At 41.4% G+C, this 16,102-nt stretch overlaps 1 protein-coding gene across 1 annotated transcript in view; it reads right to left on the reverse strand.

Moving 5' to 3' along the window:
* The window catches only part of LOC124776435 (ATP-binding cassette sub-family C member 4-like), a 261,830-nt gene that overhangs the window by 90,794 nt on the left and 154,934 nt on the right, over nucleotides 1-16,102 (reverse strand). Inside the window, exons 4-8 of the mRNA XM_047251434.1 lie at nucleotides 13,014-13,218; nucleotides 4,080-4,302; nucleotides 2,338-2,494; nucleotides 1,800-1,938; nucleotides 176-286 (exon numbers count right to left, since the gene is read on the reverse strand). Coding sequence (XP_047107390.1) covers nucleotides 176-286; nucleotides 1,800-1,938; nucleotides 2,338-2,494; nucleotides 4,080-4,302; nucleotides 13,014-13,218 — 835 coding nt within the window. The remainder of the gene's footprint in view (nucleotides 1-175; nucleotides 287-1,799; nucleotides 1,939-2,337; nucleotides 2,495-4,079; nucleotides 4,303-13,013; nucleotides 13,219-16,102) is intronic.

Consider the following 16,102-nt stretch of genomic DNA (forward strand, 5'->3'; position numbering starts at 1 on the left):
GACACATGCTGCCTTTTAGATGGCACTGCATTCGCCTCATTTTTTAGGCACACCATGCCTAACGTATAACAGAAAATCCGGTGTAAGAAGTCAACGGTGGTCTGATCATGTCATGTGATTCCTAAAATCTAATAAATATTATTCATTACAGTTTTGAGAAACATGCCAATCTCACCTGCAGCCTTTTAACCGAGACCAGAGCCTCAGCTATTTCGGCGACTCCTCGGACGAACATCATTGACATTGTCTGCGCCAAAATGTTGAAGTACGTGAGGACCACGAACACCTAAAATAGTAAGCGTAGTCAAATGAAAAATTTACTGGTATTTAATTTAAAAAAATTGATTTTAAGTTTATTGTTTCACAATGCTGCAAACAAATTCCGTTTCATTTTCCTTTCATTCATTTTGTCAACTCGCACTGTTTCAACCACTTTCTGAATATAAGTTTCCCAAGAAAGAAGAAAGCGATCGACTTTATTGTCCATTCTAAATCGTCATCGTTAGAGTTGGAGCAGAACCTCGGATTTGACTTGGCCGAGGGAGTAAATGTTGTTTAAGGAACCACCGCGGCATTCACTCCAATTGATTAAGCGACAACATGGAGATGTCTATGGATCACCTTTCTCGAAAATGAAATCACTACACAAACTGACTAGGGTTTCAGCCACGAATCCAACATAAATTCATGGAGAAGATCCGTTTTGAATACGATATATTTGTTCTCATATTAACAAGAAAGCTTCGGCTACTGGAATTCTTGATGGTGCTGCATGGAATGATATTGAAATTTGCGTCAGTAGACTAGAAAAGTTGTCTAGAAGTCGAATGAAGTTTTCTTTAGATCCGCTACCTCATTATCAATTAAGAGTAACAAACTTAATGTGCTTAAAGATCTTCAGTGTGTTAGTTCTGCACACAATTCACGAATATGAAACAAAATGCGAAAATACTTAATTATTTAATTTATTTTTTTTGTCACGGTGTTTTCAGTACCTCTCCATTACTGCAATACCAGATTGGATACGTACAGTATCTTGATGGTATCACATCTCATCTGATAATCTTATCCTATTACTTCCCCCTTATTCTTTGCCCAGTCAACTTCTTCCACAGATTGATTACATCTGTACTGTTGCCACACGTTTAGGAACTCATTATTCACTTTCGACAAGAACGTAATGAGGACATCGCTTAATGTCAATGAGACTGACATTTCATAAATTGTATAGATTCATTGTTAGATATGTTTTCATCATCATTATTATTATCATTATCACTGTGATCATAATAACATGTTGATCATATACTAGTAACGTAGACTGAGTGCTCAATGAAAGAGAGCCCCTGAAGGACCTAATCTTGCCAGGGGAAATAAATGCATTACTAATAAATAAAAATCGAATGGAAAACTTATATTCCTTCTGCTGAGGTTTTGTGACAAATGAAATACCAGATGATTTAATAGATTATTGATTAAGTAAAAACATAGCGAGATAGCCTGATTTGTAACCATGCACAAGAAACAAATGAAAAATGGGAACGGATTATTCTAGACAACGTAACCTAAGCGGGATGTTCCAAAAGAAAACAAACGTTCTGAGAAAACAATGAAAAGGAACCATACATTTATGTATGGTTTTATATTCATAATGGTCTTAACGTGTGCCTGTTGCCTCTTGAAACATCCTTCACCAAGACCGTCAAATTAAGGTACTATGGTTTTAGGGAACTGGTATCTAAAACTAGCTTTGTCCAGTACCTCTGGACATTCGGTGAACTGCTCTCACTGGGACGTACCTTGTCTGCCGTAAGATCGCTGCCCAGCATTACATATGTTATCAGTGTACAGCACAGCGCTAGACGCGTGGTGCAGAGGTTGAACGTCATGAAAATACCTCTGATGTAGGACGTTTTAATGACCACCTTCAGTTCCGCCCTGAGAAATTATTAATTGTACAAAGCAAGTTATTTAACAGTTATCATTATATTTCTACTTCAGCTAAATTTAAGAACTACACAGTGAGTGTAGTGAACTGATTACTTCAGTCGTACTGGTGCACAAATGAGATCAATCAATTTCATATTAAGTCCGTCTGCATACTTGACATATACAGTCTTATTAGAGTGTATAAACCTATGTTTCCATTACTGTATTCATTCGGCGTAATATCTTTTCATAATTACTCTATGGTAACACGCTGCAACCTGCACCGTGACGATCTTCATCAGCATATAGTAAGAATCTAAATATAATTTATGACAGCCGCAATTTGAAATTTGTTACGTAAAATCTGAAGTCAAAGGCAAAGCCGAAACTTATGCAGACATTGCTCACCTCCTGGCTGCTTCGATCATCTTTGAGAAAGGCTTTTCCCACGCATACATTTTAATGACCTGTATTCCAGAAATAATCTCGTCTGTCAAACGAACCCTTTCGTCTGTTTTAAAAGCTGTCCGTCGTCGGAATATTGCTGACAATTTCCCAGTGTAAGCTGAAAAAGAAGATCATGCATGTTTAGTAGTAGAGGTAAATAATAATACATCAGCAAACGATAACTTTATCGACTGCGTAATGCTATTTCTACTTAATTAATCCTGTTAATTAAATTGCATAAAACACAACTCGAACACAGACGATTATTTACAATATCTTATTTTTGTTTTGAGCGCACGTTACTTACTAAACTGAGTAAATGGTATTTGCTATGTTTTGTTCTGGCATTAATTTGCCTTGAGTTATTCTGCGAAAGTGAGAGTCGTCCTCTTGCATTGCTGAAAGTGTGACACACAGTGCTCGGAGTAATCTGAAGTAGTAGTAAAAGCGTAAAATCTTTTACTTGCCCATAATATCAAGGGCAATCAAACAATTTAAAATCCAAGATGTAAAATAGTCTATATTAAACTAAGTGAAAGTCCAGATCAGCAATAGCTATTTATTGTGTTTTCCCCTGTATGACGACCGATTTCATACCCTTGACGTACATCTTCAGATCATATAAAACTAATACTTCATGTGTCACTACTTCCAAGGTGCAAGTGGGCATAAAAACATGTCACTCCTCGGTAAAACCATGGATGAACCGGCAGATGGGCAACCGATCCGAACCGTGCATGATCGGTAATAATCTCCAAAACTCTTTCAAAAGACGAGCCTGAACACCACATGACAGTCCAAGTCTGACAGGATAAAACCATCGTCAAAATCTGGGGGGGAAACAAAGAATTAAAAGACACATGGCTCCAAGCACTATGGGACTTAACATCTGCGGTCATCAGTCCCCTAGACTTAGAACTACTTAAACCTAACTAACCTAAGGACATCACACACAGCCAATGCCCGACGCAGGATTCGAATCTGCGACCGTAGCAGCAGCGCGGTTTCAGACTGAAGCACCTAGAACTGCTCGGTCACAGCGGCCGGCAGGAGTCTTCAAATACAAAAGTATATTGGCAGACGTTAAACAGACTGTACGTTACAGTGCTGGCCATACACTGAATACTTTACTTAGCGTCTAGTTAGCGTTATATGCCACAACCAAACCTGAGGGGCAGGGCGGTCGTGAGAGAGTGAAAGTTAAGGTGGTCCTGTTGACAGGGACTGAGAGAACAGTTTTACAACTACCGGCGGTACCACGGAGTCTGAAGCTCTAGTTAATAACACAGAATGTGAGTTCGTATCGCCAATAAGTTTTAGTTTTGACCGCGAAGATGTTACGATATTGAATCTGACCCAATATCATAAAGTAAACGAAGCTCCGTTTCTGAACCACTGTCACAACAGTGAGACGACAGCTTGGTAACATTTTATCGCCTGGTAGAGCCGCAAAATTCGCAGTAAAGGTTATTGGGTCGGACCCTCATTGTTCGACGGCGTCACGAGATAAACAGAAACAAATTGCAATGTTACAAAATGCCGGAGCACCTTTTGATCAAAGTTATGAAAGACTGTTTCAGAGATTCGATTTTTTTTTTGCATTTGAATGATAAGAGAACTTTCATAGACTGCTGCTGCTCAGAACAGTGGGAAATTACAGTATCTGTTGGATTTGTTAAAACGTTAACGCGTGCGATGCTTACCTTGTATGGGAACGACGACGAAGACGACGGCGACCCCGACGAATCCCGCGACGCCGATCTCGTTGTAGAGGAAGTACATGCATATGATGGCGGTGAGCGGCGCGGCCCACATGTGGTGTATGAAGACGGATACCAGGTCGAATCGGCTGACGTCGTTGGACAACAGGTTCACCACCTGCCCAGCCGCCGTTTCCCCTAGCGCCGTACGGCTCAGGCGCAGCGACTGCAACCAACGACACACGCTATACACTTCATGTAGCAGGTTGCGTATTTGGAGCCAGAGAAAAAGTATACTATACGATCAAAGTTATCCGAACATCCTATGTAATGCGGAATTGAGCAATAGGTAACAACAAATCCAGCAGGGACGTTTCAGCCCTCATAGAAGTCGATTGTTGGTGATGCGATTGTGAAGTGGGAGCACGGAAGAACATCCACATCTGAACCAAGACCAGGAAGACGCCATGTACTGACGGCCACAGACCGTTGAACAATGCATGGGATGGCTGTGGAAAATGGCATGATATCAGTGGAAGGGAACACTCGTGAGTACCAAAGTGCTACCAGCAGTACAGTTAGCACAATGTACGTAGGAGTTAAAATGAGTGGGTACAGTCGTCGAGCAGTTCCTCATAAGCCACACACTTATATAAACAATGTCCTGTGACACCTGAGGTGCTGTAAAGGGCAACGCCACTGGGCGGTGGATGACTGGAAACGAGTGGTTTGGGCTCGTGAAGACTACTCCCTGTGGCAATCCGATAGAAGGGTTTCGATTTGGCGAATACTTGGAGAACATTACCTGCCATGTGCAGGTCTAACACTGAAGTACAAGGGAGGTGGTAAAACGTTATAGGTAAGGGTGTTTTTCGTAATCAGGGCGTAGCCCTCTTATTGCGCGTAAGAAAACGCTAAACGCTGAAGAATATGAATATATTTTGCAGCGTTGTGCACTACGTACAATAGGGGAACAGTTCGAATACGGTGATTGTATCACCATGACTAGGCAGCGTGTGTGAGGCTCGTTTGTAGATAATAACATTCCTGAAATGGATTGACCTGCTCAGGCTCTCGGCCTCTACACCTTAGTGAAAGGTTATAAAGTCAGCTTAGCTCCAAACCCATCACTGAACATCATTATGTTATCTGGTTTCAGCTCTCGAGGTAAAATGGACTGTCATACCTCAACAAATATTCAAACTCATCACTGAAAGAGTTACCAGCAGAGTTCTAGATGTCGTAAAGGCGAAGGATGGGCACTGATAGGTGTCCGGATGCCTTTGATCAAATACTGTACGCGAGATCTAAAATTTCGCCATAATTATCAAGCGTACATGTTGTGTGCCATACCCCTCTACAGCATGTCAAGGCTCTCTCCGCTGAAAGAAGGAATCTCGTTCGATATGAACTAAGCCAACGGAGCAAAGACAAATCCTAATCCAGACTTTCCTCTTATGCCCCATTATATTATTTAACTATATAATCATACTCATGTACAGACCTAAAAAGGTCATCAACGGGAATCGAATTTGGATGCCAGTGAAATATAAAAGAATATCTTGAGACTAGATTATAACAATTGTATTTTAATACATATTTGCGAATTATTTTGTGGTAAAAGAATAAGCAGTTCCCTACATTATACTTACAAGGAACCCCCTGATTGCGATATAGTAAGTTCAGTCTTTAGTAAGGTTCATTTGAAAGTGTTAACAGTTATGATAGGAAAGTATTAGCCGCTAATGGCTTACCGTGCGCATCAGGAGGGCGACGGATGGTTCAAATGGCTCTGAGCACTATGGGACTTAACATCTGAGGTCATCAGTCCCCTAGAGCTTAGAACTACTTAAACCTAACTAACCTAAGGACATCACACACATCCATTCCCGAAGCAGGATGCGAACATGCGACCGTAGTAGTCGCGCGGATTCGGACTGAAGCGCCTAGAACCGCTTGGCTACCACGGCCGGCGAGGGCGACAGAAAATGAATTTCCGAGAAGTGTAGAGATCAACTTTCTGTGGGATGTATGTATTACACTTCACAAAATTGACATCGTCGACATTCAAGAACTGCTCAAAACAAACAAATAATTTGCACCATGAACACCGAAAGAAAAGTGACCACGCAGGGTCGCATCATCCATATCGAAGGCGGACTCCTTGTGAGTTACAAACCGTGCTGCATGTTCAACAAGGTATCCACTCTTAAAGAATGCATACAGAATCGTACCGGCGTAACGGAGTGATTAGGACTGGTGGAATGTGCTGTGTCGTGGAGCTTATCGTGAGACTGGTTACCTCTTAAGGCGTAGCTGCAGATACCGTATAATACGTTTTATAGCCACGGAAAAAACATACATCCAGGGGTGAATTCGTCCATTAGTTTCAGGTGGTATGAACCGCAATGTCATACATTTTTCAGTAGGTATACTTTGCTCTAAGGGAGGATGATTTTTATACGCAGACCAGGAATCAAGCAAAAGCAAGTAATTTTGACCCACTGTTGTCCAAAATCAGTGTTCGTACCATAGTTGCAGTTCTCTTACGCCATGTCCCCACTGACCTTGCAAGATCACGCACACGAGAAAGAATCGTAGGGGGCAGGCACCTCCAGCTTCTCACAACACAATAAATAACTTTCCATCCAATTTACCATCCAGATTAACAGTCGGCATAATTGTATACGAATGCGTTAAGGCATTGATGTTAGCTGATCTTGATATAACTCTCTTGGTACCTCTGATTTCAAGGATTCCTTTCATATGTATTTTTTCTCCAAATCCCGATTGGTCTGAGTTAAAAACAAATTCCCTAGTGAACGGTGGGATAAGTTTGTTTATCCCACTTACAAATTTTTTGGCCGATATCCACAGTTTGCTACGCATCGATAAGTTGACGCATTGTTTGAAATTTCGTTATCTTACGTCTTCCAATTCTGTAGCACTGTTTGAAGTTATGCAACAATCCACAGCTTCCCTTGAAATCATTGTAGTCGCACGCAGTTTGATGTGCATAATGTAGCAGGTCACTATCATGCACATTCTGTCAATTTATGTTGCATCCTTGAATCGCGAATATCCAGGTTTTCTTACAAGTGCGCCTTGTCCTCCCTTGAATCTCCTGAGTTTTGTTATGTACTATACGGTTATATTGCAGAGAACTTATTCGGAATTGTTCGTAATAGTTTTCTTCTATGGTGCGGATGATCTATGTACGTAATTATGTTTAGTACCCTCTCCTTGGACGATTGATCTTTACTACATTTCACTGGAGACGGGATTTGTGCCTCCCTGTCTGACAAGGATAATGAACTATATGACTCGGCACCTGACTCAGTATCAGTTTCACTTGTTAAACACGGATCGTCATCATTGTCCGCAGAGTCGGGCGTATACGACACCACACGTTCCACTGATTCGCGTTGCAGAAACGCTAATATTTCCTCTAACTCTTCTGTCTCATTATCTGAAATTTCTTGGTTTCCTTTCGAACGAAATGCCAACTTCGGCAACTGTTATTTGAGATATAATGCAATGTTTGTGTTCTTTATGCTTGCCATTGCTCTGCTTTGTACCACTGTAACACTGATGTGAGCTACTCGTCGACTAAGCTATTGAGCTACGCTCTGTAGCTTCATGCTGTGCTCGCCATTGGATACCTAGAGTCCCACCCCCTGCTGCCATTATCAGCCAATATTGTGTTTGCATAGTAGACAATATGTGGGGCGTCGAATGCCGTAAACGCCATTGGCCTTTTGGACTTCGTACTCAAGGAGTTCCTTGTTAGACACGAACACAGAGTTTAATTTATATTAGTAGTAAAAATAACGTTGCCGTTAGGTGAAGGAACGGAGTGTCACCATAGGCTGGTTATAGCTGCTTCTCTGCACACATAACATAATTGTCGTTTACATCTTTCACCAGATCGATTGGCTCGGATACTTCAGAGAGTACAGTAGTATTCTGATGCGAGCTTTTATCATGGCTAAGCGGTCGTAATGCATTTGCGATTGAGCACTTAGCTGACGTTTCATAGTGAAATTTCACACATGTTCTATGTGACAATATTAGATACCACTGACTTAGGTCGAACAGTAAGAATTTTAATGTGTTTTGTTAGCTAACTGTGATCTAAATAAATCAAATAATTTTTCATTGCAGCTCCTCGCTTTTTCATTCTACATCGAGCCCTGCTGACGGAATATACTACTCTAACACATAGTATATAAGATGCAGCAGTTTACAACTGGACGAGCCTAATAGAATCGCTTGGCTCTCTGCGTATTGTTACACAGTTAATGAAATGCAGCCTACATTGAGAACAACTGTTTCATTTTTGACTGAGGTGGAGTTGCTGTCTTGATTTATTTAATGATCAACAGTCTGTGAATGATTAACATGTGATAAAAATCATTTATGACGAAATTCGAAAATTGCCTTCGGGGGTTGGTCTCACTGTTAGCCGGGAGCAGTGTACAACAGCGGAATCTCGAAACTACTTTCGCAACAAGATAAATGCCTCAATCGCCTTTCGAAATGCGTGGAAAAATTTCTCACAATTACCTGGTACACTTCTTATAGCTTGATGTCCTTGTTTTATTTCATTGTGGCAGAATTTAAGTAATGTCAATGACAATTCGGTTGTCCCTTGTATACGAGTTGTTTCGGGAGGAACTGGAGATTATAGTAAAGGCTATTTGAAAAAGGAAACATCATTCAAACAAACGCTCAATTCCCAATGTATTTTAATATACAGCCATTTCGAACCGTCTTGCATGGTAGCGGTGCATCTTATAAAATTCTCCATGCAGAAACATTTATATTTCGCCATATATGTACGATAATTCCATATGTCCAGTAGATTCTCCTCTATACTGCAACAAAATTTCTAGCTCTTAGCGGCAGCTTTTCTCAGTACTGTGCTAACCTTTCAAGGAAAGATCTCGACGCCTAGAGGAAGGCAACTATGCAAACGCTGCAGTACGCGAGGTTACCTCCTTTTTTTCTCGTAAAATGCGAGAACGTATTGCTGTGTTTCAGCATATCCAAACAGTCTAATAGCATCCACCTGCTAACCGCTTTCCAGTAGACATCAGTTGATGTCTAGCCTTTTGCCCACTCATGGTACTAAAAGTCCAGCAAAAGTTAAAAACCATTCAACAACCAAGATCGCATTTTTTTTTTTATTTAAAACAACAGGTTTCAAAAGACTATACTTTCATCTTCAGACCTTAAAATCTTTTATTGTAAAACACGTTCATTTTACGCTGACCTCACGCACGAGCTGTCAAGTGGATAATAATAGCAGATATTTAAAAACATAAAGCGCCTTGCGCAACAGGCTATGTTGATATACATATTGCTCACAGTTGCATGTTGCATCATACAAACACGGTACACAATGACACAACTATTTACATATACTGAACATATTCTAAACAGTGCGAATCCACTTTACATAGCGTATACGTTACAGTTCAGTTGTACCTTATTCTAAACAGCGCGAATCCACTTTAAATGGAGTATAAGGTACAACTGAGTTTTACCTTAGTCGCCATTTAAAGTGAATTCGCATTGTTTAGAGTACGTTCAGTATATGTAAACAGTTGTTCTATTGTGTACTGTGTTGTTTTTATGATGCAACAAGCAGCTGTGAGCAATATATATGTTGACATAGCCTGTTACACAAGGTGCTTTATGTTTTTACATATTTTAGTGGATAACAAATGTTTTATAACGTATTATTTTTATCTACTTGACATCTTGTGCGTGAGTTCAGAGTAAAATGAACATGTTTTACAACAAAAGATTTTAAGACCTGAAGATGACAGCATAGTCTGTTGAAATTCGTTGTCTTAAATAATAAAAAAAATTATGCGATTTTGGCTGTTGAATGAGAAAATCCAGTCCAGCACAAATCCATCTACCGTGCTGCGGCACTCACTAATGCATGAGTCCGGTGATTCACAATGGCTCTACGTTGCCTTTTGGTGTACATGTTCGCCTTCAGATCCCGGAAAAAATTACTATTTTTCTTTACATTGACAGAAGTAGCCAATCAGAAGATTGATGTTAGTGAATTATTATTCAGTAGCTCTGATACCAGAGGGTAAGAATGTTTAGGTCTTTTACCGTTTTCGTTTGTTTAGGAGAATATAGCTTTCAGGTGGCTTTCGATAAACTGTAAAGTCATGTGTAGTGAAAATTTTCCTATGCCATTTACTATGGACTACAATAAATTTGGGAAAGCCGGCTCTTAACACCACGATAACCAGTAACAAAACTGACTAGCTGCGACATAGTCGCATTTATGAGATGTGTTGATCCAGAAGATATATGAATTTCTTTATTAACGGTCTATTCTCACTAAATACGAACCTCAGACCCGATCATAGCTTACAACTCATAATATCTTTCTTGTCAGTTAGCACAAGTTATAAAAGTATGATGGAACACCGAGCATTCTGTTGCTGTGCTAAGACGATATATACCATGCCAGTATGATCCAAAATGGATAGGTCGAGCAGAGCCTGTACACGGGGGTTGAAGAGCACCCGACCTCAGTCATTTAGAATTTTCTATATGGAATCATCTCAAAAGATAAGTGTACAGCATTACCGTAGATCCGCTTGAAGAATCGAAGCAGCGAATGGTACAGTCTTGTCAAGCTTTACGAGATGATCAAGGGGTGTTTGAAAGAATTCGTAACCCACTGCTAAGACGAGTGTCGTATTGTATGCGAATGCGAGGATAATACGTGCAACAGCTCCTTTAATACGTACGAGTGTGAAGTAAATTGTAGCATGTAACGTGATAAAGTAGTATTGTATTTCTTGTTAAGGTACGCCATGGGCGAAATTTGAAACCAACTGGATGATGACTTAATCGAATCTCCTATTGTCATACTACCTAGGACAATATTTCGCAGTGACGTCAGTGGTCGCTCGTAACCACACATTCGAAATTCTGTTGCAAACAGGTCGTTTGTGGATCCGTTCTCACTGGCCGGTTTTTGTTTCATTATTGTGTACTATGATCCATGTAAGTTTTCATTATCAATTATACACCAATCATGAAGGCTGAAGAGCAGACAGGAATGTCGTGCAAAACCGTAGGCTTTACTGACGCCAAGAAGGAAAGAGTGCAGATTTGTTGCTGTTGGGATGATGAGATACGAGGCCGATGAGATACAAGAGTTGGTCATCAGAGGAGAAGTTGGTTTCGATACAGTTCCCCCGTCTCAGAGTCATATGAGAAATCATCTCTTCCAGTTTCGAGGAGCGACTGAATGTCGAATCCACCGTGTGAAATGTTAGTAAAATGAGGTTTAAGTGACAAGGACAATTTGAGGGAAAGACCGGCACAGCTGTGCACACATCAACAAAAGTTTTATATTACCCGTTTGTTTCGCAATTCAAGGAACAGAAAACATGAACTGACTCTTAGCCATGCGTATATATTCATTCACAATGTGTCCAGATCTATATAAAAAAGAGGGAGAGAGAGAGAGAGAGAGAGGAGAAGAAGAAGAAGAGAGAGAGAAACATTTGTGTAACGACAAAATCGTTTGCTTCCCCCGGGGTTTTTTCGCAGCACTACTGAGCAACACCAGTGCGTGTGAAACGTCCCCTTGCTCGGATGCAGCCTTTAATCCGGCGTGGCATACGACCAATGAGAGCATTAAGCCAGCGCTGATCCGAGTTGTTCAAATCTTCAATGGCGATTCCGCGTAAATCGCGCAGAGCATGTGGTCGTTGTCGATGTCCAATCGATATCACACTTGTTCCATTGGGTTCGTGGCCGGAGAACAAGCAGGCCACTCCGTCCTGGTGATCCTAGCAAGCTGAAGAAACGTGTTCACAAGAAAAGCACGATGAGCATCCATCAAGATGAAGTTCTCACCAAAATGTTGGTAATGCGGTCCCACTGTTGACTGCAAAATCTCGCTCCTGTACCATACAGCAGTGAAATTACCCTTAACAAGTACGAGAACTGCATGATGGCCACATGTGATACGCCACAACAGAACATCACTCTACCACCACCCGGTTGCACAAATGGGACACGGTGTTGGAGGCGTTGTCTCCTAACACATTGTCTGCGATTTTCAGGGTAAAAACACGTCCTAGTTTCGAGAGTGAACAGCACACGACGCCAATCCTGGGGCGCCCGTTCAGCGTATCTCTTCGTCCATGTGTAACAGAGTCAATGTCGTGGTGTGCGACGTGGTGCTCGCAATAGTCGTCGGGAATGAAGAATCGCACCGTGCAATCGTCTCCTAACACTTTGATATCATACTCAAGGTTCTGTATCCTTTTCGAGCCTCAGATTCAGTTCTGATGCACACAGTCCATGGTTTCTGTGTCGTGCATATCGATCAACTTGTGCTCCTGTCGAAAGTGGACGCCCTGTGCAATGTCGGTCCTCAACAGAACCTGTCAGCTGGAACGGATTCCGCGTCCAAATTACATCACTTTGAGTACTTTCAACATTTCAGCCCAGTCAGAAATCGTGATAATCTAATATATAAGAAACTACCGCAGTCGAGGTTGATAGTTTCTTATATATTACATGACTTTGACTCCGGTGCACATGTCGAGCAACATCCCAGGTTGACGAGCCTTCGACAGCTAACGTGATGATGCGGACTCGATCATTGGTCGCGGCTGTCTTTCGTGGCATGATGGACGTTCACTCTACTGCTCCGTAGGCGTCTCTAATGCGTCCCTACTGGTGATTTTAATTCAACTTAAATACTGTAATCCATTAGAATGCAGCGTTCTACGTATGTATGTTTGTAAACAACATCAGAGGTGTCCTGCCGTTTGTTACAGTAACAGTCACAATAACAATCTTCCTCCGCGACATGTGGGGGTCATGCAACATATCTGTTGATTGGTGTAGCTACTAGGAGAGTATGTGGAGCTACCGTACCTTTCTGTAGATGAGCGAACAGCAAGCGGCCCGCACACGCATGCCGGCGTGGAAGGCGCCCAGCGTGTAGTGGTTGAAGAAGAGCGTGTTGAACGCCGTGCACAGCACGATGGCGCCTGCGTACGCCATGGCGCTCTCCTTGGACATGGTTCGCGGCGGTGTGAAGTACGCCAGCAGGTAACCCAGCATCAGCGGCTGCACCAACCTGCCAAAGAGATCATCCGTTGCTCCGAACGACAAAAAACAAAACAGCGACCTCGTGCTCTATGATGACGAGGAATGAACGGAGGAGAGGAATGGACACTGGGGCTCACTGTCCCGTCGACGATGAAGTCATTAGGAACGGAGCAGAAGCTCTTTCCAAAGTGGTAATCCCAACATAGGAAAATCATGGAAAACCAAAATCTGGAGTGGGTTTCAATCGCCATACTCCCGAAGGACTGAAGGCTGTATACGTGAAGCATAAAGGGTGATTCAACAAAAGCGTTCAAAACTTGAACAAGGAAGAGGAAGAGCCAGAAGAAAATTTCGTGCCATAGTTTGAGGTCATGAACTGTCAGTGTCAGGTTAGTGTTGTGCTCCAAGTTCGTCCTATATACGTGACAGCTGACTGAGCATGTTCGTCTACACTGACTTGAAACTGAAACTGCAGAAACCGGAGAAAAAAAAACACATTGTGTGTCAGCTGTCCGTTCCGTCACCTGTCTGTTGACAATTCCACTTGGTTCAAAATGGCTCTGAGCACTATGGGACTTAACATCTGAGGTCATCAGTCCCCTAGAACTTAGAACTACTTAAACCTAACTAACCTAAAGACATCCACGGACATCCATGCCCGAGGCAGGATTCGAACCTGCGACCGTAGCGGTAGCGCGGTTCCAGACTGAAGCGCCTAGAACCGCTCGGCCACAACGGCTGGCAATTCCACTTGGGAAACCTAACAATTTATGCCTTCATGACCCTGAAAGCTACTGAGCCCACTCTTAGCACGGTGCTTCTTCCGTTCAGTCGCTACATTCTACTAAAAGGATACATTCTGCCTTAAGGTTCGAAAAACTTTATTAAAATATATTAGGCTAAAATGACCAGTAAATTATTTTTGAGCTCTCATGTTCAGAATACATCAGAACAGTGTTTTTTTTTCTTTTTTTTATTTAGGTTAAAGATGGTATCATTGCTAAGAGTCTCAGGTACGACAGTGACATGTGTATGTGTCAGAAGATTTTTAAAGTTTCACATACGCTAATGCATAGTCTTATACAACAAACCACTCGATAATGGCCTTAAAGACAAACCTGTAATCATTTTATAGTCAGTGGCGACTGTGATGTCTGTTAAAAAGATATTATTTCTTTTAAAAGGCACACTATGTTGATTATGATTTCAAAGCTTTCTTTACATGTAATTATTTACCTTAGTGAAATTTCGAGAAAGCAGTCATAACCAATTCTTCTCTTATTCTATCATCCCGATTTCAAAACGTCCACCTATCTTGTGAGTTGAAAACGGCTGACAGCACAGTATTTTTCTCTGCATCGTGTGGTGTCTAATGCGATCGCATTCTTGTAGATTACGTCTTTTTGAAGTGTTCTGGGTGATTACATACAGTCTGAATAGCTTATAAGAAATAATTGTTACGAAATAATATCGATACGTTGTGCCGTTTCCGAGTTATTAGGCATTGAATTAGCCAATCAGGTCGTTGCACGCGCAAATTTAAGCAGCCTGCCAGAGGCAGTGTCGCCAAACTTCTACTTCGTTTGGTTTCCCCAAACCGAACCAAGGTTGCTTTAGCTCACTTAACTTAAATTTATCATTTCTGAAAAAGGAATTTTTAACTGGCAATGAGCATTTCAATTATTAACTCACTGACCCAGAGACGCCTGTGCATTACCGCATTTTAGTGTATGTAAGCGCTTAAATTTGCACGCACAACGACCTGACTGTCTAACTTCGATGCTAAATAACTCGGAAACAGCGCAACATATCGGAGTTTTTTCTAAACAGTTACGTTTCGGAACAACATCACTTGCAACACCCTTACAACCGTTACACCATTTCTGACCACCCTGTGTAAAAACATTCTTTTATGACACTCGAGTGAACATGAAAATGGTTAACTCACACAAGATGCAGTTTAGGATTATGTATATTATTGAAGAACCAGGAGGAGAGCCTTAGCAAATTTGGAATAGTTGAGAAACATGCACAGCCATAATAATTGGCTCTTAATAGTACTTAATAGTACTTCGCACATACGTGTGATAGTCTGTCCTCACGAACTTGCGATAGGTTTTCCGCGTCTCAAGAAGGAAATATTCAACTCTACAAAAACTGAAGAAGGTGATAACTTAGCTACTCTACCATCTCCCTCCAAAATCGGAAACGTTCAATCCGATCAAGTCCGAACAGCGCCATGGACATGTCGCCCAAGTGATACTGTCAGCTAATAGCACTTCCTCTGTCAGAACTAAAGAGACCTTTGGAAGAAAGGGAAGTAGCTGTATGAATATCAACAGGTCAGATGACAAGTCAGTACATGAAGATGAAAGGGGCGATAGGTAAATGCGAGTCGAATTTGACAAAGCAGTGAAAGACTTAAGTGGAAACAAGACCCCTGCAGTAAACGACATTCCCTTAGAATTACTGAGATCCTTGGGAGAGCCATCGATGACAAAAAAATTGCACATGGTGTGCAACATATAACACAGACGACATACCCTCAGACATAAAGATGAACGTAATAACAGTAATTGCAAAAAATTGTGTTTCAGGCCGGGCCCGCAGCTTAGGATACGTCATAATGTGATACTTTATAATCAATTAATTCTATGTAAGCTGCAAATAGTTCACTTAATTATGATGACAGTTATGTCAGACATGGTCAAGAATTGTCGCTGTCCAAGATTTGACAGCAATTCCACTTGGTTCAAAATGGCTCTGAGCACTATGGGACTTAACATCTGAGGTCATCAGTCCCCTAGAACTTAGAACTACTTAAACCTATCCTATCGTATTAACGTAGACATGCTAGTAATTGTGTTCTAGATATCCACATGGTTGTTTGCTTTCTAGATGCACATGAAGCT

This window comes from Schistocerca piceifrons, chromosome 2 (assembly GCF_021461385.2).
Source record: "Schistocerca piceifrons isolate TAMUIC-IGC-003096 chromosome 2, iqSchPice1.1, whole genome shotgun sequence".
NCBI classification, from domain to species: Eukaryota; Metazoa; Arthropoda; class Insecta; order Orthoptera; family Acrididae; genus Schistocerca; species Schistocerca piceifrons.